Source organism: Conger conger, chromosome 9 (assembly GCF_963514075.1).
Source record: "Conger conger chromosome 9, fConCon1.1, whole genome shotgun sequence".
Classification (NCBI taxonomy): Eukaryota; Metazoa; Chordata; class Actinopteri; order Anguilliformes; family Congridae; genus Conger; species Conger conger.
Window position 1 is genome coordinate 8,926,703 of NC_083768.1, and position 25,145 is coordinate 8,951,847.

The following is a 25,145-nucleotide window of genomic DNA, read 5'->3' on the forward strand; positions in this document are numbered from 1 at the left end:
TTTGTTTGCTTCACTTTATTTACACCTCTGACAAGACATGAGGAAAGATAACACGATATGCGACACAGCAAAGATAAAAACTTTGGAATTACTCGGAAATGTACTATTCAAAAAACCGGCATGCTTGTTAATCAAGCAAAATAAGTGACAACATATCGAGACCAATGGGTGAAGGTAAAAGAGAGGACACGTGTATGATCAACGAATGAAAACTCTGCTCTGAGTACTTTTGCAAGGTTTTTGATTTTCTTGATGGTTCTGTTATCCAAAATATTTCTTGTACTCAGGATTTTTAATATCAACGTATATAACTAAGTAATATTTGTACAAATGGAGAGAAATTACTCTTTAAAAAAAAACAAAAAAACAAAAAAAAACATAATTAGTTTACATTTATTTTGGCAAGTATGCACTCAAGCAAAATATATGTGGTTCAAGCAATGACCGTAGAATACATCGGCAGTAACATAGATCAGAATTTGTGATTACTGATTACATTGTACAAACGATCTCAGATCTCGGATATGCCTATATTTAAATATATGCATATATAATAATCGGTTTTTAATGACACACCTTCACATTTATGACACAAAAAGTTTTCAAAAGTTTTTTTTTGGGAGAAAAAAAAAAAAACCCAACATATTCAGTGACAGCCACACTGCATTTCCTGGAGTCGGTGGCAGATTTAGTGTGAATGGTCGCTCCTCCGTATATCCGGTCCTGGAGAACGGTTCTTCGTGAAGGTGATTTAGGATGAGGAGAGGGCAGAAGACCACCCCGACAGTCCTGGCCGCGGGATTAGCTCACGTTTCCTCTCTTTCCCTTCGATCGAGGAGGAGAGAGCGATTCAGTGAAGTCAACGCAAACTATAGAAAAGTCCCTTTCACTGTTCCATACGCAAGGAGGAGGACAGACAATCCATAGCTGGTGGTTACCTTCGTACCTGCGGGGAAAAATGACACGTAAATAAATCAGCTTGTCTTTGGAGTCTTGTAATGGAGTCCTGTAATGTCTTTGCAGTCCATGTCATTAATTTTCAAAAAAAAAGTTTATTGCATTCCTGCCATCCTGCCATATTCATCATAAATTTAAACTAAAACGTCACATTTTGAAACTGTCACTTTTTAAAATTAAATTAATTCTTGAAAATGAAAATGAAAAGCCAAAGCCTCACTCAAAAATCACACGTGGGCAACCAACATGTGAAGAGTATGCATGTGAACTATAGACATAATCTGCTATAATCTATGTTATAGTCACATGTTTTCTTTTGTTTTCATGTGTGAGAATTGTAGTTCACATTAAGTCAGTGTTAATGTGACCTATTTTCTTTTCACATGTGGAAGGAAAAGTTCAAAAAAATATTATCAATATTTCAGGTGGATTCAGGTGGTGGTTGGTGAGCTGGTGGGGTGGAAAATCAATCCTTCTGTCACAATCTGTTTTCATTCATTTTCTGTTTATATTACATTACAAGTCATTTAGCTGACGCTTTTATCCAAAGCGACTTGCTGTTAAGACAATCCTCCCCAGGACAAATGCAGGGTTAAGGGTCTTGCTCAAGGGCCCAACGGCTGTGCGGATCTTATTGTGGCTGCACCGGGGATCGAACCACCGACCTTCTGGGTCCCGGTCATGTACCTTAACCACTACGCTACAGGCCACCCATTGGCACGCCTGATTAACAAGCTTGCCAGCAATCTGACTAATCAATTGGCAAGTAACACAGCTTCTCCACATTATGTTAGGGAGATTAAATTAAAAATTCCACGACAAAAAACCCTGTTTTAATCACTTTGTAGGCTAAACCTACTGTAACCTACATTACAACTACAAACTGCATTACTGTAATTTTCAGTAATAACAAAACCTGGACTTCTAAATTGTTTAAAATCTGCACAATGTTATATTGGCAAAAAAAAGAAAGAAAAAAAAGGCATTATTCATGAAATGGGATAATTGAGGAAAGCCGGCTATTTCTGATTGCATTACTTTGTGAATCAATGTCTGCGTCAATAACCAAGGGAACTGGCTGAAACAGGTTGAGACCAATAATCAGCTCACAAGGAAGTTATCCACCCCGCCAGGTTTCAACTCGCTGGTGTTAATACAGTTCTTTTGCACAATTCACACTTTCCATAGACTGCCTGTAGTATTATTTAATAATCTAAATGTGCCAGTGGAGTGTAGAACGGGGGAATCGTCCCCAGCACGGAATGAAGCTCACAATCTGCGAGTGAATGGGTAAAAAATGAAGAAATATAAGTTGCCATTTTGACCTGATGAATTGTGCATTTATCATCCAATCTCAACATTGCTGTTCTCCCCGCCATAGGCCTCATTATTTAAAATTCATGCTGGATATAGTTATTAAATCATTTCATAAGTATGTGTAACTACCTTGGAAAAATACTGTATATCATTAAAAGCACATACCTACCCAAATGAGAACACAAATAAATGAGCACAAGGTAGAAAATTGCTCATTTTTAAACATGCACGGCGAATTAAATCTAATCATAAAAAAACTGAAAAAAGAAAATCACTTTAGCTTGAAAGGATTGAATGTGAAGAGAAAACACTGATTATCTTGTGGAAATGAACTTTCTGCCTGCCAGTCTGAGTGTATCAGCACAGCACTGGAGCTGCTACGACAAAGTTCCACCAATCTCACGCATTCATTCATTATCCTAACCCGCTTATCCTGAACAGGGTCGCAGGGGGGCTGGAGCCTATCCCAGCACACACTGGGCGAAAGGCAGGAATACACCCTGGACAGGTCGCCAGTCCATCGCAGGGCACACACACCATTCACTCACACACTCATACCTATGGGCAATTTAGACTCTCCAATCAGCCTAACCTGCATGTCTTTGGAGGTAGGAAACCGGAGTACCCGGAGGAAGCCCATGCATAGCAGTGCATAGCAGTGCATAGCTCATTCTAATACAATTTCAACACTTTTGTGCAGTTTCCAGGAGCAGTGTTGTGGAAATATAATTACAAAATCTGTTATAATTACATCTTTTTTACCAAAACCCACTTTTACTCTTTTCGTGCCATAAGAACAGACAGGAGTGGCCATTGTATAAATACTATGAGATGTGCTACAAAGTGAAATATTAAATCAACTCTTATCGTTCCTATTGGGCTCGTATATACACTGTTAGAGATGACTTCACACCGAACATCTTACTGTGTAACTGTTGCCGTGTTGTCTCATTAAACACATATAGAGATAGAGTGGGTTTGGGGGTACAGTAGGGATTTGGGTCAAGGCTATGGGTAAATATGTGTGGCTGGGTTGTATCATTTCCAGTCCCGCATGATATACGCTCTTAGAAAAAAAGGGTTCTGAAAGGGTTCTTTGTTTTTATTGGAACTCTCTGTCATTGGTGTGAAGTGTGAAAACTCCCAGACAAAAAAGCATTTTTCCTGAAAAAGAGCCCTTTAGTTAGATAGGGACTTCTATGGAATTACAGCTTTCCTATTGGAACCTTTTTTTTTTTTTTGTATAATTTGCGAAAAAAAAAAAAAGTGCAACATATTGGCAATCACATATTATTTGTACAGTTGTTAGGACACATCTCTGTGTTATGAAGCAATACTGAAATGGACTCTGATGTAACTTCAGTCCTGCTGAAGGAAACCGCAATTAAGACGCGGATGACGAGACATCCCCTAATCCAGGGTGGCATTTACCGGGGTTCACGCCTGAATGTGCAGCCTCCGCACACGCTCTTGGGGAGGAAACCTTCACACCGTGCCCAACACGAGCGAGACCACATACGATCTCAGGGAGGGAACCGTGCCCAACACGAGCGAGACCACACACGCTCTCAGGGAGGGAACCGTGCTCAACACAAACAAGACCACATAGGATCTCAGGGAGGGAACCGTGCTGAACACGAGCGAGACCACACACGCTCTCAGGGAGGCAACCTTCACACAGCTGTGCCCAACACAACGCAAGCTGTGCCCGCGGTGCCTCCCTGACAGCTCTCTTTTGGCCCCGGGCGATCGAACAAGCCGGCGTATCGCCGTGGCGACCCGGTGGTGGCGGTGGGGAGGCCTGGAACCCCGCTGTCAGGGAGAGTAATCGCCTCTGAGGACGAGGCCTCCTGTGGGCCGGATGTGTGCTTTCAGCCTCCCCGCGCCGCACACAAACACAGAAGAAGAGCCACACAGCCTCCGGCTCTCAAAGGCCCACTCCCTCACTTCGCTCGCTAAGCAAACGTCTTTTTTATTTTTACAGAACGTTAATTACCTAGGTAAATACCCAGCGACTTGTTTTACTGGGTAGCTACTTAAGTTTCAGGTAAATTCTACTAAATAAAGTCAGTAAGTACCAAAGTCAATAAGAACCATGAAACAGTAGGCTACTATGAAAGTTATTTCATGTGTTATGAAAATATGTTTTCATAGTACTTATAATAGTTGTCTAATAATTACACATAAGTAGTGGGTATTTACCCAGTAATTACTATGTAATTAACGGGCCATAAGATCCTCATTAAAAAACACTTCAAAATGAAAAGTATACATCTTGGATCGACACTACCTCCTTTTTTATCTTCTGTTGACATTTTATTCTTATTTGTTGCTTTTCATTTTTGTCCTTGCTCAGCTCATCACCATGGAAACAAACTCATCACTCACACCAGGTAAGATATCGAAAAAATAATAATTAGCTAATGTTTTCCCAAATAAACCATCTCTAATTACCCCAGATGTACTTGGACAAAGACTTCTGTGGAAATGACAAGCCCTTTGATGTTTTTATGCCTTTGTTCACAGTTCTAAGCCGGTGTTCTAGAACTCCACTGCCCCACTGTTACTTCAGCATCAGAATGTTCAGCTAAGAATGTTCTCATCACACATTTGTGATGTCACACCTTAAAGAGTTAATGGGATTATAATTGGTATAATGCATCCCACTGGGCTTGTAGTGTTGCACAGCAAAATGTTCAGTGTGAAATCAATACTTACAGAGTGCATTATAGCCTCTGTTGGACTAATATGAACTGTTGGAGCTGCTGGATTAACATTGGCCACATTGCTGTGTGTTATGCTTTTGGGTGTTCGTCCTTTTTCGGAAATCGCATGCTGATTGCCAATATTATGCTATTTGGAGGAAAACCAACCAAAACTAACCAAACAAATTGTTCTTTGTTTAATGAATTTCAATTTCAATTTCTTTACGTGGTAATGAAAGAACGCACACCAGATAAATTCATCTCTGGAGGTGCAGTACTGGCCCTTCAAACACCCGTCCAAAAGTAAAATAAATAACAGTAGCTCCAAATGCCAGAATCGTTTTCCATTACAATATTCATGGATTCAATGACTTCTGAGCAGCGTTGTGAAAGAATAGCATTTACGTAATGCGATGTTTGGCCAAAATTTGTAAAGCAAATACAATCACAAATACTGTTAAAATGAGCATGGGCCTCGCCTCGCTGGCTAATTCTCATGCTAATAAATACGATCGCACAGCTCAGCGCATCGATGCGCCAGAGCAAAAAGTATCGGGGCGTCGTCGTGTTTACTCCAAAACTCCACTTCCTGTTCACTTTCTGCCGCTGTGAACATATAACACTGGTAATGAGCCTGAACTTTATTAAAATCCAAAGTCGCGGCGTAAGTGATTATGCTCCGCGTGAGATCTGCGGCGCGGCGTCCATAATTAACTCGAAATAATTAGCGCGGAGTGATCTTTGTGAATTCCACCCGGGCTTAAGAGCACGCTGCGCGGAGATGGATTATCAGAGCCTGCGGGCAGGGGGAACGGAGAGAGTCTTATTTATCGTCTGCGGCTGCTACTTAAAGGGAATAGCGCACAGCGGGGAAGGTAAACCACTCCGTGCCCAGAATGCCCCTGTCCATTGTTAACCTTTAGAACAGTGGGGACTTTCTGGAATGTCCTTTTTTTTTTTCCTCCAACGTTCTAAGCAAGATGTTCTAGAGCTCCAGCGCTGTCGATGGCCGGCGGGTGATTGTGACATCGGCATTAGAATGATCCGTTGAGAACGTTCCGGTCGCATACTTGTGATGTCACAAACCTTAAAGGGTTAGACGATAATGCCATTCAGCATGACGTCGTTTTTTTTTTTTTTTTTCCAGATGTGGTGCATCAGAGGTTATTAAGCCTTCTGAGGGCCTCCAGTGCTGGTGGATAGGCCACCACTTGCTTGAAAGAGTGAATGAAAAATATTGATCACACCTTATTATTTGAAGATGAAAAATCGCGTCCCTTTGCTTCGTTCCTCACACTCCCCCCTGCTCAGATCAGATAATCTCAGCTATTAAGAATGAAGAACTATGCACTGTGCGCCCGCGATTAATGTGATCTCAAATTTGATTTCTTCGGCCCAAAACATATATATTTGAAGTTTTCGCTCCTCACACTGTGCAATTTAAAAGATTTCTCTGAGAAATGATCAGATCCAGGTTTCAATGCATAAACATCAGTCACATACAGATCGAGGCACATCATATTATACCATTGGCAGGCGAGAGAATGCATTTTATACCTCTTTCTTTGGGTCACACTGATCTTTACGAGGATTGCTACTCGAGCTGAGTAGGAGCTTCAGCCGGGCAGCGTACTCAAACCCGATTCCAGTTTCCAGCTATATATTAATGCACGCTAAACTATCCCGTGCCGTGGCATCAATAGTTTTAGCCATGTTATCTGAAAGTGATCAGCTATGGTATATACGCTCTGTCCTGATGTTAGCAAAGTTTACAGTAGAATGCACTGTAGCCTATCGCTACCATTAGACGAGGCGTCATTGAATCTGCTCTTGTCAAGGAGTTCTTCTGTTAGTTCTTCCGTTAGTTCTGCAAACCCCCGCAGCGTTATGTTAGCGTTTATTTTATTTTAAAAGTAAGCATATCTGTTCCTGACTCAACAAAAAAAAGAACACCAATGCCTACTCCTCTCTGGAAGTGGAGCGGACAGCCTGGATTGGCTGAAGCTGACAAACTCAGAGCCAATGGCGATCACCTCTGGCCATCAAATCCAAATCCAAATTTTATTTTCCCCCGGGCCAATCAGAGCTACCGGTCGGCCGGTCTGTCTCCACACCTGACTCCCGGGTGACGGGGGGGTGTGAGAGCAGTGGGTGAACTTAAACGCTACACAGCCTGTAGCGTAGTGGTTAAGGTAAAGGACTGGGACACGCAAGGTCGGTGGTTCTAAATGGTAAATGGTTGGAATTTATATAGCGCCTTTATCCAAAGCGCTGTACAATTGATGCTCACCCATTCACCCATTCATACACACACTCACGGCGATTGGCTGCCATGCAAGGCGCCAACTAGCTCGTCCGGAGCATTTGGGGGTTAGGTGTCTTGCTCAGGGACACTATGACACAGCCCGGGCGGGGGATCGAACCGGCAACCCTCCGACTGCCAGACGACTGCTCTTACTGCCTGAGCCGTGTCGCCCCATAAGGTAAGTGCATTGTACAGAGACAGAATAGCGTGGTGCAGTTAGCATGGGCAGCCTGTAGCGTAGTGGTTAAGGTAAAGGACTGGGACACACAAGGTCGGTGGTTCTAATCCCGGTGTAGCCACAATAAGAGCCACAAAGCCCTTAACCCTGCATTGCTCCAGGGGAGGATCGTAATGAACTGCTGCTCCCTGCTCCGGGCCGAGGGGAAAAGAGCCGAGGCCTCTCACCTGACGTGGTGCTGTGTCTCAGCGCTGTGGAGGCGGTGGTCTGTGGGTTTGAGGTAGGGCTCCCCCGGCGGGGGTCGGAGCTGCTCCTGCCGTCCCGGCCGGCGCCCGGGCCGTTTCTCCGGGGCTTCTTGTCGGTCAGGTGCAGCGGGGACGTCTTTTTGGGCCGGGCGGGGCCGAGCACCCGGAGGTAGGCCAGGGCCTTGTACTCCAGCAGCTCGCCGTAGTTGGCGTTGGTCACCAGGCACTCGTACAGGCCCTCGTCGGTCTTGCCCACCTTGGATATGTGCAATCTGTGCGAGATGTCGTTCCCCTGCACCCGCACGGTCTGCAAAGACCCGGCACACGCTACAGTTTACGCCCTTTTCTTTACCCCCCCCACCCCCCCCCCAATAAATTACGTTAAAGCTTCCCCCGTGTCAAAATGGAAAAACCTTCACTTCATTGTTTTAAATCTGCAGTAAGTGCCGATTTAATTATACATGTGCATTTGCAGAAAAATGTAACCATGCAAAGATGATTTAATGCATTCGCTGCGGTTGCACGTTACAAGATGGCAGCAAAAGCAAATGCATTAACGTGACACCAAATATGCAAACATTATACACACACGGTACGGTGCTTACACTTATTTTAATTCCCTCATTATCTGGTTCACTCTCGGTTGTTATGTCCACCTAGAAGGGGGGGAAAATGAGGCATATTAATTTAGACCATACTGTATCTACTGGACATCTACAGCAACAAACCCCACAATAGACACGCTGGCTTAGAGACAGGAACTGCAGGGAAAAGTGCAGCATCAGCAGGATCGCCTGATCATGTCTGTTCTGTCACACATACAGCCATTATGACATCATAATGTATGATTCATGGCTGTAGCCAATTCCATTATGGTCAGGCATGATGCCGTGCATTGAGATTGATGAAAATGCCAAAGAGGCTGTCTTTCTGTTCACGTAACACAGGCATGCAGGCATGCAGGCATGCACACGCACACGCACACACACACACGCACACACACACACACACACACGCATGCACACACACACATCCACACACATCCACGCACACATCCACACACACATCCTCACCCACACACATACACACACATATCCACACACACACACACACACATCCTCACCCACACACATACACACACATATCCACACACACACACACATCCTCACCCACACTCATACACACACATATCCACACACACACATCCACACCCACACACACACACACACACATTGAGATGCAGAGGCGGTACAGCAGTTGCGCCCGCGTCAGATGATTGGATTACAGTCGCACACACACTGGCTCTAATGCTGCGCGGTGGATGTCGATGGTAATAACTGGAGAAGCGGAGTCCCTCTGATCTATCAGGCGCTGTCACGGGCAATCAGTCACTCTGACTGCGGCGTCGTATTCTGCAGAGGGAAGTCTTTTAATTGGATCATTGAGCTGTAGACGGACAGCGGCAGAGCAGCGCTGCTTGTAAAGTATATGGAGCTTCACTCTCTCGTTGTTAATCTTTTGTCAGACCTGCGCCCTGGATTAGAGTCCCGGTGCTGGACATAAAAGACTGGAGCCAATTCGGTGCGCCTCTCACAGCTGGGACGGGGTTTGAAGGCCGAGCCGAAAGCCCGCGCCGTAGAACAGGGACGGCTGTGGTGTCTGCGGTGTATTAGCTGCTTCCGTCCAGTCGGCGGCCAATCACGAACGAGATCCGGGGGCCGTTCGGCCAATCGGCGGAGTCAATTGATCAGTGGTACTGAGACATACGCGCTAAATGGACTGCATTTATGAAGCGCTTTCATCCAAAGTGCTGTACACTTGATACCTCTCATTCACACACACAAACACACACACACACACACCAGTGGCGATTGGCTGCCATGCAAGGCACCAATCAGCTCGTCGGGAGCATTTGGGGGTTAGGTGTCTTGCTCGGGGACAATTTGACACGCCCAGGGCTGGGGATCGAATTGGCAATCTCACGACTGCCAGGCGACCGCTCGTACCTCCTGAGCTAATGCAGCCCCATGCAGCCAGAAACATACAGACATCACCCAGATTCCCAGACCCTCCTGGAAGCATACTGCTCTAAGCCCTGCTAAGGATTTTTCCTCAATGAACGAACTACTCCTGGAACAGCACTCTACTTTTCTTGCTCCGCAGAACTCTGTGGGGGTTTTTTTTTTCTTTGTCTTCTTCTATTCCATTCTTCTATCCGAAAGCAAGCTTGTGTTAAGCCGATGTGCAGGTGACACGGGTAAAACTAAGAGCGGTGGCGTTTGATTGGACGCACAGAAAGCAATCAGACCCGGAGCTCCTCTACCCTCGGTCCAAACGACTTCCTCTTTCCCCAAGGGCGGCCATCTTAGGACAGAGGCAGAGCGCCAGGCGGGACCCCTGACCCCGGCCGTTACCCCCCCCCCCCCCCCACTCCCCTCCCGAGCGAGGCAGCGCTCCACAGTGCTGGCTCTCCTGATTGGTGACAGTGCAGAAACGTCTGCACACTGTCTCCAACTACAATTACTGCCCCGAGAGAGAAAAACAATCACATTCACCACTGTGTGTGTGTGTGTGTGTGTGTGTGTGTCTGTGTGTCTGTGTGTGTGTGTGTGTGTGTGTGTGAATGTGTGTGTGAATGTGTGTGTGTGTGTGTACAGAATATTATTATAGAAATAAAATATATATTATGCAATATATTATGTAAGTAAGACAGACCCTAGTCGGGCACAATTTGAGTGAAAAACCCTGAGAGTGCTCGTTAGAGCGGCTGGAGGAAGAGAGAACGTGCGCGGCACTGTAATTACCCTTAATCTAATCCCACAATGCAGCATTCTGCTCCTCTGCCGCTGGACTGCCCTGTCTCAATCCGATGTGCTGAATTTACAGGTACACGCACTTAGGAGACGATAAATGTGCCCGCACGCCCCGCAACTGAGGAAAGCCCATTAGTCCTGCAGCCAGTGTGAACGGAGGGCGCTTAATGATGACATAATGAATCTCCGTTACTCCTGCAGCCAGTGTGAAGGAGGGCGCTTAGTGATGACATAATGAGTCTCCCTTACTCCTGCAGCCAGTGTGAACGGAGGGCGCTTAATGATGACATAATGAATCTCCATTACTCCTGCAGCCAGTGTGAAGGAGGGCGCTTAATGATGACATAATGAATCTCCGTTACTCCTGCAGCCAGTGTGAACGGAGGGCGCTTAATGATGACATAATGAATCTCCGTTTCTCTTGCAGCCAGTGCGTATGGTGGGCACTTAATGATGACACAATGAATCTCCATTACTCCTGCAGCCAGTGTGTACGGTGGGCGCTTAGTGATGACATAATGAATCTCCATTACTCCTGCAGCCAGTGTGAACGGTGGGCACATAATGATGACATAATGAATCACCATTGCACCTGCAGCCAGTGCGAACGATGGGCGCTTAATGATGACATAATGAATCTCCATTACTCCTGCAGCCAGTGTGAGTGGTGGGCGCATAATGATGACAATTAATCACCATTACTCCTGCAGCCAATGCAAACTGTGGGTGCGTAATGATGACATAATGAATCACCATTGCACCTGCAGCCAGTGTGAACTGTGGGCACTTAATGATGACATAATTAATCTCCATTAGTCCTGCAGCCAGTGTGAGTGGTGGGCGCATAATGATGACATAATGAATCTCCATTACTCCTGCAGCCAGTGTGAAAGGTGGGCGCTTAATGATGACATAATGAATCTCCATTTCACTTCCTTGAGGCTTTCATCACCGACTGAGAATAACAAGAATTTTTTTGTTTTAAGATTTAAAACGTTCTACCATTTAAAAATCAATGTTCACTCAATGCTGAGGTAACAGTCTACAGTCTTGTGCATAGCTACCACACCTGCACGTTACAATTTTGATTGTGTCAAAATAAAAGGAAAATAATGTGGTTATTACTATGTAATAAAGCATTATTAGCTATTATACTCACTTATAAGTACATTGTTGATTGCTAGTCAACCATTAAGAACTATTGTTCGAATTGGGAGACCAGATCAAGAAATTCCAAAAATTGTTGTCCGAAAATCAGTTGTTATGTTAAGTGTACATCACAGTTCACACAGTTCAACTGGTGACCTTGGTCTACTGCATTATACTGGCAAAAATCCACAAAACATGTTTTCACTAGTGAATTCAATTAGATGGATAAACCTGTGTCATATACTGTTTTGCATTCATGTACTTCCATGTATTAAATTCAATCTGGTCAATAACGACACAATATAATATTGCTTGACAATATACACTCAGTGAGCACTTTTATTAGGTAGACCTGATAAATCAAAAGTGTGCAGACGTGATCAAGAGGTTCAGTTGTTTTTCAGACCAAATATCGGAATGGGGAAGAAATGTGATCAAATTGACTTTGACCATGATTGTTGCCCGACAGGGTGGTTTGGGTATTTGAAAAACTGCTGATCTTCTGGGGAGTTTCATGTGCAACAATCTCTAGAGTTTATAGATAATGTTAAATGGAAAACAAAGTAACATCCAGTGAGCAGCAGTTCCACATGTTGTTAATGAGAGAGGTCAGAGGAGAAGGGCCAGAATGGTCAAAGCTGACAGGAAGGTGACAGTACCAATAACCACACATTACAACAGAGGTATGCAGAAGATCCTCTCTGAACACACATCATAACTCATAATATGTGGATAGGCTACAGCGGCAGAAGACCTCATAAGACTAAAAAATTAAGTATAATAAATACCTAATAAAGTGCTCACTGAGTGTATATTGCTGAATATATGTATATATATATATATACGGTTCCTTTTAAATGTGGCTTCCTTTCTGCCTTATGTATTCTACATCTTTCGTTAAACACCGTTTTAGACCCACGCGAGGTTTCAGACGTGTGTGACATACCGCGCCCCGGGCCTCGTGGGTGTTCACGCCGTGCGTGAGACGCTATCGCTGAAACGACGACCCCCCGGACCGACTGCGGAGTCGACTCCCTGCCGCTACCCTGACGGCGGGCGAGAAGAGCGGGATCGTTCACGTCGAAGTGCCGCAGAGCCGCAGAGCCGCGCGGCTTTCTCCGTGGAGAGTTACGTTACTTTACTTTACGTTTCGTTTCGTTTCGTTTCGTTTCGTTTCGTTTCGTTTCGTTTCGTTTCGTTTCGTTTCGTTTCGTTTCGTTTGATTAGACTGAGCAGGAGACAATCCTCCCCTGGAGCAATGCAGGGTTAAGGGGCCTTGCTCAAGGGCCCAACGGCTGTGCGGATGTTATTGTGGCTACACCGGGATTCGAACCACCGAGCTTGCGTGTCCCAGTCATTTAGCTTAACCACTACGCTACAGGCCGCCCCATCATATGTTACGTTACGTTACATTACGTTATGTTACGTTACGTTACGTTACGTTAGCGCGTTGACACGGCCGACGCACGAACGCCCCCCCCGGACGCGATGAGCCTCCGTGCCCCGTGGCTCCGGGGGGACGAGCCTTCGCCCGCGCGTCTCAAGGTCGTCCGGGTCGGGATGCAGATTACATCAGCGCATTCCCTGACATTTATTTTTCATTGCATCAAAGGAGACCCTGCGTGGAATACGGAATCAGGCTGGAGACGAACGTGAGACGGGATTGATCTGCGATGTGCTTCGCCCCTTAAATCTAGCGCCGGTTTCTTTTCTCTCGTTTTTTATCTTCCGTGGCACTGCTTTCTGCGCAGCGAGGAATTTGGCAGCGGCTTTAAATAATAACACAATTATGTAAAGCAGGGAAATAAAAACACATTTAGGACTGGCCCGAATCCATCACTCAAATTGGGTTAAGCGCGACATACAGATGAGCACCAACGGAGATGAGCACTGAACCCGACCAGCAACTACATCTGAGGAGCGTTCTCCCCATAATAATGACAAAAATGTGCTATTTAGCTGGCACTTTTATCCAAAGTGACTTACAGTTGATTAGACTAAACGGGTTGACAATCCCCCCCTGGAGCAATGTGGGGTTAAGGATCTCGTCAAGGAATCAACAGCTGTTTGGCTCTTATCATGGCTATACTGGGGCTACACTGTGGCTACACTGGGGCTATACTGAGGCTATACTGGGGCTACACTGAGGCTATACTGGGGCTACACTGGGGCTACACTGAGGCTATACTGGGGCTATACTGGGGCTACACTGAGGCTATACTGGGGCTATACTGGGGCTACACTGGGGCTACACTGGGGCTACACTTGGGCTATACTGGAGCTACACTGGAGCTACACTGGGGCTACACTGGGGCTATACTGGGGCTATACTGGCGCTACACTGGGGCTATACTGGAGCTACACTGGGGCTACACTGGGGCTACACTGGGGCTATACTGGCGCTACAGTGGGGCTATACTGGGGCTACTCTGGGGCTACTCTGGGGCTATACTTAGGCTACACTGGTGCTACACTGGTGCTACACTGGGGCCACACTGGGGCCATACTGCGGCTACTCTGGGGCTATACTGGCGCTACACTGGGGCTACACTGGGCCTTGAACCACCAACCTACCGGGTCCCAGGCACGCACCCTCTCCACTGCTCCCCAGGCTGCCCATGCGCGTGACACACGGTGTAGTTGAGGCTGAAACAGTCTCCAGCCTCAGCGCCATCCACTCGCTGCCCGACAGCCGAGAGTAGGCGTGTGTACGCCAGCCAAGCTCCCGCATTCCTACCTTGTTTGTGTTTGTGGACTGAACCTGTTTTGTGAAATTGGCAGGCACGGCGTGTTTGGAGCCGGCACCCAGCCGTGCACCCCCCTCCCCCCCCCCCCCCCCCCACAAATCCCGGCCCTGTCTGATCGGAGACACAAATTGCCACTTCTGCACCGCGCCGCGGCTAACAGCTTTGTGTTAAAGTCCTATTAGGCTTTTTTTGCGGCTCGTCTCTCCAAAATGCGCAATCTGAATTACCCTAAAAGCACCGGGGCCTCGGCACAAAAACGCAATTAAATAGGTTTTAGACAGAGACCGCAAATTCACGGCAGATTGGTGCTGTGACCATTTCCTTACAAACTTTGGCGTATTGGGTAGGAAGCTGGTAGACATTTCATATTGGTAGAATTACCAGAAATTCGATGAAAACATACCACAATTTGTCCTAGACAAAATAGATTTAAAAAATGTTAAATGTTAAAATTGAAGCAAGGTTTTATTTTCCTGTGACTGGACTTGATCCGCCAGACATCTCCAGCCAATGCGCCTTCTATATTTTTGATTACGGATGCATCTTGGGTTTTCTGTGCGTTCCCATGGCAACAAATATGGAGACAGGTAAATCTTGCTGATAATACTTCACGGCTTCTGACGTTGTCGTCCGTCGTGTCAGACATACAGTATGTCTTAGCGCCTCCACAGCAGAGGCCACTAGCTTGCACCGATCCCAGAGCGCTCATTATATTGTAACAGTGTATGGTGACCACATTGTGCAGTCGTTGATTCATCTCACTAATGAACCCTTTGAAGAGTAGGGGGTTTTTTAAACGTTTTTTTATTTGTCAAAATTTGTCTAGAAAAGTCGGTGTTCCAGAACTCCACTGCTTTGTAGCAGTGATCATTACATCAGCATCAGAATGTTCAGTTCAGTGATCTCACACCATAAAGCGTTAAGAAGTTCATCATTACAGAAGGGTTATGATATTTATAACCATAGCTGATACTCTATCATGGCCGTACAGCGTGGAAGCGAGCAGAGTTCAGGGGGTTAATCAGTATGAAGGCTCCCATAGTTTCTGCAGTCCTGGCTGTTTCTGTGTCCCTGTGCAACGCTGCCTCGTCTGGCTGATTGGGCCACCTGTGTTTCTGACAGCACGACCGTCCTGGCTGTCTGAGAGACAACACACACACACACACACACACACACACACTGCTCTGTCACAGAGGCTATCACAGCGATGGGACAGACACAATCGAACCGTCCCACAGTCGGAGGATAGAAAATGCCCAGGACAGAAATGAGTGCAGTCTGCCAGACGGGGAAACGTTGCGATGCACGTTCGCGTTCCTCGGTCGTTCCTCGGTTCGTCGCCCGAGGGAATAGTTCTGCGTGTTCTGCGAGGTCTCTCGGAGGCCCTCGTGCAGAGCCAGCTCCCGCACACTCCGCTCCGATCCGCAGAGTCAAAGCTGCGCCGACTCCGCGCGCGTGACTCCGTCAGTCACCGGATTCCAATTCCGTCTCTCCGCGCCGCGGTAAACGCGCTAATTAGCCGAGAAGCGACACTTTCGCGTGGGAACGCGGCTTTAATCAGGGAGGAGGAACTCGAACGTAGCGGAGCGGCGCGGAGCCGGGCGAACGCGTGGGCTTCTCTTTCCGCTGGGCGCGCGCCGAGTTATCCGCCCACCGCTTGCAGCGCACTGTAGCCGCAGATTATTTCAAAAGCCACTTTGAGATTATAGTGCTTTGACTAGCTATCTGTTGGGCTGCTGGGTATTGTTCCCTGCGCTCAAAGGCCGGCGCGCACTCCATTCGCAGATGAAACGCCCTGTTCGGATAAAAAGCGCGTTTATGAGGAAACGGAGCCGTGCTCATTCCGCTCTGAATTATATAACGGGGGGAAGTAAGGGGTGAGGGTGATCGTAGGCGAATCGTAGTCCTCCCCGGCCGAGAACCGCCGGTTTTCGGTTTTTTCCCGCCCTCCCTTTATCTGGGAGTCAGGTGTGGAGACAGCCGAGGCTGACCGGCAGCACTAGGCGCCTGGCAGAAGAGAAAAGCAGGCCTGGATTTTCTGTGCCTGGCAATGAAGCTGAATGTGGTGACGTACTCAACCATCTGTATGTGACGATTTGCTACCCGACGGCCTAGACATATAAGCTGTTATTGTTTCTCATTTGGTAAAGTCACGATCCGGGGGCTCTGTCCTCAGTGTATATTGACCCAGTGTCTGTTTGTCGTGATGTTATTATGTTACAATTTAGGGGAAATCTCTTCCCCACTCTGTAATTAGGTCTGAACAACAACTGCACCTCTTGACCTCGTCTCTGCATGCCTTTATGCATTTAGTTACTCCCACATGATTGGCTGATTTAATATTTGCATTGACAAGCTGGTGTCCAGGTCTACGTAACAAAGTGATCACTGAGTTTATATTGAGAAAATGTGTTTAGCAATACATTAGTTCTTGCGGTCTCGCGGTGAGGCCATAAAAATCTATATAGGGAGAAGTGTTTAAGAAGGCCTTGTTTAACAAGCAAGTCTTGTAAATGTAATTAAAATAAATGTGTGATGAAGTACACAGTGATTACACATACGCTGAAACGGCTGGATGTGTCTTTTGTGTGTGTGTGAGAGTGAGAGTGTGTGTTTGTGTGTGAGAGTGAGAGAGTGTGTGTGTGTGAGAGAGTGTGTGTGTGTGTGTGTGAGAGTGAGAGTGTGAGTGTGTGTTTGTGTGTGAGAGTGAGAGAGTGTGTGTGTGTGAGAGAGTGTGTGTGTGTGTGTGTGAGAGTGAGAGTGTGAGTGTGAGTGTGTGTGTGTGTGTGTGTGAGAGAGAGTGAGAGTGTGTGTTTCTGTGTGAGAGTGAGAGAGTGTGTGTGTGTGAGAGAGTGAGAGTGTGTGTGTGAGTGTGTGAGAGTGAGAGTGTGTGTGTGTGAGTGTGTGAGAGTGAGAGTGTGTGTGTGTGTGTGTGCATGTGAGAGGGTGAGAGTGTCTGTGTGAGTGTGTGAGAGTGAGAGTGTGTGTGTGTGTGTGTGTGTGTGTGTGAGAGTGAGCGTGTGTGTGTGTGTGTGTGTATGTGAGAGGGTGAGAGTGTCTGTGTGAGTGTGAGAGTGTGTGTGTGTGTGTATGTGAGAGGGTGAGAGTGTCTGTGTGAGTGTGTGAGAGTGAGAGTGTGTGTGTGTGTGTGTGTGTGTGTGAGAGTGAGAGTGAGAGTGTGTGTGTGTGTGTGTGTGTGTTTCCATTGGGAATAGTGTACTGTATCATGATGGCCGGCCATGAAAGCTGTTTTTCAGGATTCAACTAAATGAAATATACTTAGGAAACCATCTTATGATTGACATAGCGTTCATATGTTGAACCAGACTGTGTCTGCACTGGAGTAAATTAACATTTGTAAAAATCGTACCACAGACCCACACAACTTATGCTGATCCAGAATTTAAAAAAAGAAAATCCATATTTAATATTGCCTGCAGCATTTGAATGCCAAGCTTCTTTCAATGAAAGATGATTCATGTTGGTCACTGTCGGTGTAAACTGTATATAACGTAGCGGATGAGTTCTTTCCCAGCTAATGGGAAACGTTCTCATAATGCTGTGGCGATGTCATAACCTGGACAGGACATGTTGTGTTAACTGGGTTCAATCTCAGCTGAAAACCCCAAATCTATCCTCCACTGTCCATGATGTAGTCTGATTCTCCCAGAGGCGTAGGTTTCATTTCCCAAAAACATTTGGGGGCACTACTTGACCCCCTAGTCTTGTGTAGTCAAAGTTCAAGTCTCGCAAAGAACACAAGCAATTCCACCGATGAATTCACACTAAAATATTGGCAGTGACATGCCCCCCCCTGCGCCCCCCCCCCCCCCCCTCCCCACACACACACGCACACACACACACACACACATCTACATATATGGATCCATACAGCCTCTCATTAGGCTGCAGTGCTCTAATACACAGTACTGAGCAAAGGGCTTAGACACCTGTATAACATTCTGTACAGATAAGATTCTTTCAAAAATAATATCATGAAAGGTCCTAAATAAACATACTATACATTTTACATTACATTATAGTCATTTGGCAGAATAGTAAAAAGCTGAATCAAATCTATATTTTTTGTGACCACCCTTCGGCGTTTAAAACTGCATCACTTCTCTGAGATAGCCAACGCTGTCCAGCAGTTCTATGAGACAATCAGCAGGGAGGTTGTTCCAAGCATGTTGGAGAACTTGCCACAGTCCTTCTGCAGACTTTGGTTGGCTCCTCGCTTCTGATCTCAGACAGCCTTGATCAAGTTTTTGTGTAAAAAGCAGTCAATTGCTAACAGTAATATATTCATTTTTACAAATTAAGTACAGATCTTTCAGAAATCTCAAACACACACAAAAAAATAAACATATATATATATATATATAATAAAGTCTAGGGTGCCTGAGACTTGTGCACAGTACTGTATCTGGATCCACCACATCGGTGTGACACAGCCAGCCTCTCATTAGGCAGCAGTGCCGCCCGGTTCACTCAGCGCCAGCTCTAAAGATACTCCCTTTAGCGTCTGCGCTTTATGACCTAAAATAAGCTCCCGGGCTGGCAGACCCGGTATGGAACGAGCGCTGCTGCTATATTTACCCCCTCACCCCCGGCGAGCGGCCGTCGCCGGGATACGCGACGCGGATAATAACCGCCTGTCGCCCCGGCTCCTCAAATCCCCGCCACAAAGGGAACTCCGCGCGAAGTGGATTATGAAGCCCCGTTCCCTGTAATTGTTTAGATTTTTTAAAATGGCTCCCGTTCCCGGGATTAAGGGGACGCCTTTGAAGCAGTTACTGCACCTTGTCAGCTGAAGTCCGGGGAAGGGAAGGGGGGGGAGAGCCTATCCAAAGAGACAAAGAGCATCTCCTGCTGGAAGTGTAATGTAATATAATGATGCATAAACTGAAAACTTGGGGGCGGGGGGGGTAGCCTATAGGCTAGTGTCTAAGGTGCCTGACCGGGACCCGGAAGGTTGGTGGTTCAAGCCCCGGTGTAGCCACAATAAGGTCCATGCAGTACCTGCCGCCCTTAACAGTGTATAGTTCCAGGGGGGATTGGAACCTGCTTGGTCTAATCAACTGCATGTTGCTTTGGATGAAAGGTGTCAGCTCGATAGCTGTGATAATGGGAGAAGCGCTTGAGGAGTTAGCGCTCTCTCCTACTCCCCGCTGATTGGTCGGGGGACATATTGCTTCACTGCTCGCTAACAGCATCACCTGAAGGCAGCGTCAGGGGTAATCAGAGCTGGTTTTCCGGGGCCGACGTTCCACTAAGACGCTCCAGGGAGACTCTGTCGCTTAAGCGGCCGATAACAGCAGACTTAAGCGCCCGATAACAGCAGACTTAAGCGGCCAATAACAGCAGACTTAAGCGGCCAATAACAGCAGACTTAAGCGGCCAATGACAGCAGACTTAAGCGGCCAATAACAGCAGACTTAAGCGGCCGATAACAGCAGACTTAAGCGGCCGATAACAGCAGACTTAAGCGGCCAATAACAGCAGACTTAAGCGGCCAATAACAGCAGACTTAAGCGGCCAATAACAGCAGACTTAAGCGGCCAATAACAGCAGACTTAAGCGGCCAATAACAGCAGACTTAAGCGGCCAATAACAGCAGACCTCCGAAGGCCCACTTGCAGCAAGCGCGCCACATCCGGCTTCACCAGAGCTCCATTTAACTGGCACAGGTCCGCACCAGTGCGATGTGGGCATGTGAGCCAAGCCAAGCCATGACATGCCAAGCCAAGCCAAGCCTTACTTCAGCACAAGGCAGCCTTTAGCATAGTGGTTAAGGTACATGACTGGGACCCGCAGGGTCGGTGGTTCGATCCCCTGGTTGGGCCCTTGAGCGAGGCCCTTAACCCTGCATTGCTCCAGGCGGAGGATTGTCTCCTGCTTAGTCTGATCAACTGTACGTCGCTCTGGATAAGAGCGTCTGCCAAATGCCATTAATGTAAGCACAACGTCAGACTGTTTGACAATGACGACTGTGTCTACAACACTCTCAGAAATAGAGGTATGAAAATGGAACACATGCATATTGCAGGGGCAGTCCCCTATAGGGGCATACAACTGTACCCCTAGCCAGCAATATATAACAACTTTTTTTTGCTTGGGAAAACATACTAATTTGTACCCAAAGAGAACATCATTGTACTTTCAGGGTACATTTAGGACATTTCAGAACAAAGAACAAAATTGTACCTCCACTGTCACTTTATTTCTGCAAGTGTAGAGAAGTATACTGCATATGCTCTACTCTATTTATTCAGATGGGGAGAGAGAGAGAGAGAAAAAAACCCAAAAGTAGACCAGGAAGCCTGGCTATAGAGGGCAACAGCAGTTACCCAGATGGGACTAAACCCCTTCGAACATCTGGTCACTAGTCTTCCTCACACGGCTCCGCACTGATATCCCATAATAAGTGCAGCTGGGCCAGAGATACATCGAGGCAAATGCATGCAAAAACGAGACTGATATATCACCACGGATTCGTCTCTCCAGGCAGCCCCGTGACTTCCAATCAGCTCCCCCACTCTGCCAGCTCACTGAGATATGAACACGTCAGCACCGATAAATCACGTTCAGTCCAACGAGCGCCAGGCATCACAGGCTGACGGTGACCCGTTATAAATATTGAACGCTCCTCCGCGAGACTATTACCCCTCTCGACCGGAATCCATTTTCAGATTGTCATTGTAATTTGGAACGATCGCGGTGACGCGGGCCTTTGTTTGTTAACCACCGCGTTCTCCCTCGTTTTCTGAACCAGTCGAAGTAGCCGCGATGTTTTAATGTGAAGTACTAACCGAGCCGAGATGAGTTGGGGAAACCCGCCCCCACCCCCCCCCCCAACCCCCCGCCGGGTTTTCCACAGCGCGGGCGGTTGCACGGGTAGCATCTCAGCGCGCGGCGCTGTCCTAACCAGATGCGCTGTCACGTCTGGCGCGAGGCTAGCAAATCAGGCTAATCTGCACATAGTGGTCCCATCCGTCCATTTAACCACAGGTAGACGCTGTGCACGATGGTAGCGTCTTGACCCCACACTTTAACACATACTTTCGTTTTTATTTTTTATTTTATTTTTTTTTTATTTTTTTGAAAAAGCCTCTTTTCCATCGTCTAAGCCCAAGCTATTCATCAAGAGAAGCATCACTTTCACTGATATCTACGAGGCCTGCCTGCCAAACCAGGATAAACAGAGCAGACAATCAGGGAAAATGTGGACAGTGCGTGAGTGATTGACGCATTACTCAGACAAACAATGCCAGGAGCTTTCGCCGGTGACAAGGCACTGCGAGAACGTGCCAAATTAGACGGGGATAAGAAGCTTTTAGCGTTGGGCGCAGATTAATATTTAAATATTCGATGGTTCCCGCAAACCGAATGCTCAAATTGTAAATCCCCTTTGCACCACCAATTTAGCCTACAGCCGAGGCCTGTTTTAGTGCCTCCTCAACACGTGTACTTTCTGTTCCCGCAGCCCAAAATACTTCCTTCTTCCATTTTCTCCGTATGTGATGGAGTATTAAAACGTACAACCGGGAGCAACACATTTAAACAGCCCCCAAGGGCAATACCCAGAGCGATAGAATTGATGTAGCAGTGCAATATATATATTTTTTCCAAACATTCATTGAAAGAAAATTTACACTGCACCCCAGATGCAGTATGCCTACACTGTGACATTAAATATGTATGTTTCATATAAAATCGTGTCTGATTTGTACGCATCATTTATTCATTTAGCCTGGTGGCACATCTTGGTATCTTTACTCAATAAAGTATAACTATGTATATGACACTATTCATTCTACTGTTGTTTTCCATGAGGGCAAAGCACAAGGGAAGATAAAATAACAATATACAGTATGTATCCAATATCAACCAGAAGTCTACTATACACATGCAGTCAGTAATCAGCTAATTAGGTAGACCTGTACACCAGCTTGTTGATGCAATAATATTTAATCAGCCAATCATGTGGAAGCAACCAATGCATAAAAGCGTGTATACGTGGTCAAGAGGTTTGGCTGTTTTTCAGGCCAAATGTCAGAATGGGAAAGAATTATTGCTGCTGCCAGACGGGGTGGATTGAGTGTCTCAGAAACTGCTGATCTCCAGTGATTTTCACGCACAACCGTTTGTAGAGATTATAGAGAATGGCATGGAACACGTCCAGTGAGCAGCAGTTCTGTGGGCAGAAGAGCAACTCTGAACACACAACGTGTCAAACCTCTAAGTGGATAGGCTGTAGCAGCAGAAGACCAAGAAGTCAAAATATTACGTCTAATAAATACCTAATAAAGTGCTCAGCCTCATTTATATTTCATTAAAACTAACATGCAATTTTACTCCACCTCAACATAAAACATAAAGGTTTTTGCACAAGATGCTTTTGAAGTACAATTGAACATTTTAGCAAAGCTGCGTGGGTGTCAATCTCTCTCTCTCTCTCTCTCTCTCTCTCTCTCACACACACACACACACACACACACACACACCCCTCTCTCTCGTCAACACAGACCAGTACTTGTGAGTCGGTGTTTTCCTCGTAGTCGCGTTCTTCGGGTATTCTTAAGAACCACCACTGGATTTCCAGGTATACAGAAGGCATTACACTTTGAAAAGCGCAAGCCATCTCAATATTCTGTCCTTCTTTCGCCGTTATATTCGACGGCTGTTCCGTGAACCTTCCTGGAAATCACAAATACGCAGGCGATAAGAATTAAGAAAGGCATCACCTACAGTCTTCATAGCACATGGATGGTTCAATCTGAAATTGGAGAGAGAGAGAGAGAGAGAGAGAGAGAGAGAGAGAGAGAGAGAGAGAGAGAGAGAGAGAGAGAGATCCGAACGTAGGCTACAGCATGTTCAGAGACATATTTTGTCCAAACCGTTACCTTAAGTTTTCGACAAAGTAGAACAGAAAAAAAACACATTGTATTAGTTATCTGGGATTAGTTTCATCCGTGTATCTCCGCATCTTAAGCCGCAGGACGGACATCCTTCTGTAGGGAACTGAGAAAAACACCAAAACGACCGTGAGAGCTATACGCTATACGGAGGCTATGCTTAGACGCTGATCGTGCTGTAGCAACCAGCGCCACAAGTTGTCTTGCAACGTTTTACTGTGTTATGGCCCAATTAAAAGAGAATTCAGCTCAGATACGGGGTGCTGCCGTGATCGTCAGCTGGCGGCTATATTGATAGCTCACTTAAATCATAAATCATATTTCTGCGGATCATAACACAAATATGTTTGTTTGTTTGTTTTTTACGACATCACAAGTGTCATCAGGGACACAACTCAAAACGATGAACTGGTCGCTTTCTTTCTAAAAAGAAAACAATTAGTCTTTGCTGGGCAGTCTCACAACTGTGGCAAAGCTTCGAAACGTGCGTGGAAACTATTACAGCGGCCAGGGTACTTGTCCATGGTCCTGAAAAATAACGGGACCCCTTTAAAACACGAAACAGCCTACTTTATGCGGAGCTGCTGTTTGGAATGCTAGTCGCGCACCCCGTTTCTTCAAAGTTAATCTTTTGTAACGAAGATGAAGAATGACAAACGCACGCAGGCACTCGACACAACCCACAGCCCCATACTGTGGCATTTGCATGCAAACCCGAGTCATTCCACGCACAGCAATTACACGTATTGCAATTTGTGACAAATTGCTACACCTAAAAGCATTTTGCATGTTGATATGTGATTGAATTTCCAAGGCTGCTCTTGGAATTAGCCTACTACTCATATATTTGCGACGCAGTTTTATTTAAAATGAAGCAAGCGAAACGTTGCCTTGCATTTTAACCGAGCACATATTTCGGCATACCGGATATTTATTTACCTTGGAAAGAGTACCCAAGCTGGACGTAGAAACTGGAACAGAAAACAAATCCAATGAATTCCCGAAGAGTCCGCATCATTCCACAGGACGGAAATCTCACATCAGCGTAGAATAGTCGATCTATTTCCAAGATTAGATTTCTGCAATTATATCAAACTGGTGCCGATGGCCTTGGACTCAGAATGCCAGATGTGTAACATGCTGAAAATGGTAGCCTGGCTTTCAAAGTTCTGCGTGGTACTGCGGGTCGTAACTACGCAGCCTTGTTAAGGTGTGAAGTCTGTAAGAATAGACCCCGTCCTTTCTCTCCGTGAAGAAACGTCAGTGTTCGGCTCCCTGTTGCACGCCCAGTGATCCCGATACAAGCTGGAACACATTGACGCGCAGTGCGCCGGAGAGTAACGTATATCCAGACGGTTGCGGTCTTTCCCCTGGCATTAAATAAACATTAGTACATTTTATGTTTAGCATGCATTTGACCATTCGTGGTTTGAGCTTGACTTTTGCTCTAGCGCGAGTTTGATTATTCTCAGGCACGGAAATAACTTAAACGTCTGACGCAATCATGTTCTTTGTGTGAGTGTGTGTGCGTGTGAACTCTGTCGCAGAATGTAAGGAATAGCTGAAGAAAAAAACAGGCAGAAGGGCACGACGCCTACGGAGTTATGAAAGACATAACAAGTGACGCAATAATTTTGTTTCCATTGTTCAAGTCGGCTGTCCATTTTAATTTTCCTGCCGTATTAGTTACTTCAGACTGCAGTAAACGCGAACTGCACGTGTCAAACGAACCAACAATTTAAAAGGCGAGACGCTATGCGACGGAAAACGTTTAAAGAATAACTGGGTTAGTTGCTGCGGTGACACGCATC

The 25,145-nt window shown here is 46.2% G+C and overlaps 1 protein-coding gene across 2 annotated transcripts; it reads right to left on the reverse strand.

The window, feature by feature from the left end:
* On the reverse strand, positions 1 to 25,145 carry LOC133137184 (V-set and transmembrane domain-containing protein 2A-like). Of its 2 annotated transcripts, none has more exons than XM_061255282.1 (5): positions 24,274 to 25,145; positions 22,953 to 23,116; positions 8,313 to 8,363; positions 7,690 to 8,014; positions 1 to 946 (listed from the first exon to the last, which is right to left on the reverse strand). In XM_061255282.1, the coding sequence occupies exons 1-5, from the start codon at positions 24,350 to 24,352 to the stop codon at positions 870 to 872; spliced, it is 696 nt and encodes a 231-aa protein (XP_061111266.1). In that variant the 5' UTR covers positions 24,353 to 25,145; the 3' UTR covers positions 1 to 869. The 2 variants fall into 2 exon arrangements, with proteins under 2 accessions (XP_061111266.1, XP_061111265.1); XM_061255281.1 differs by having other exon boundaries at positions 22,947 to 23,116; positions 24,274 to 25,144.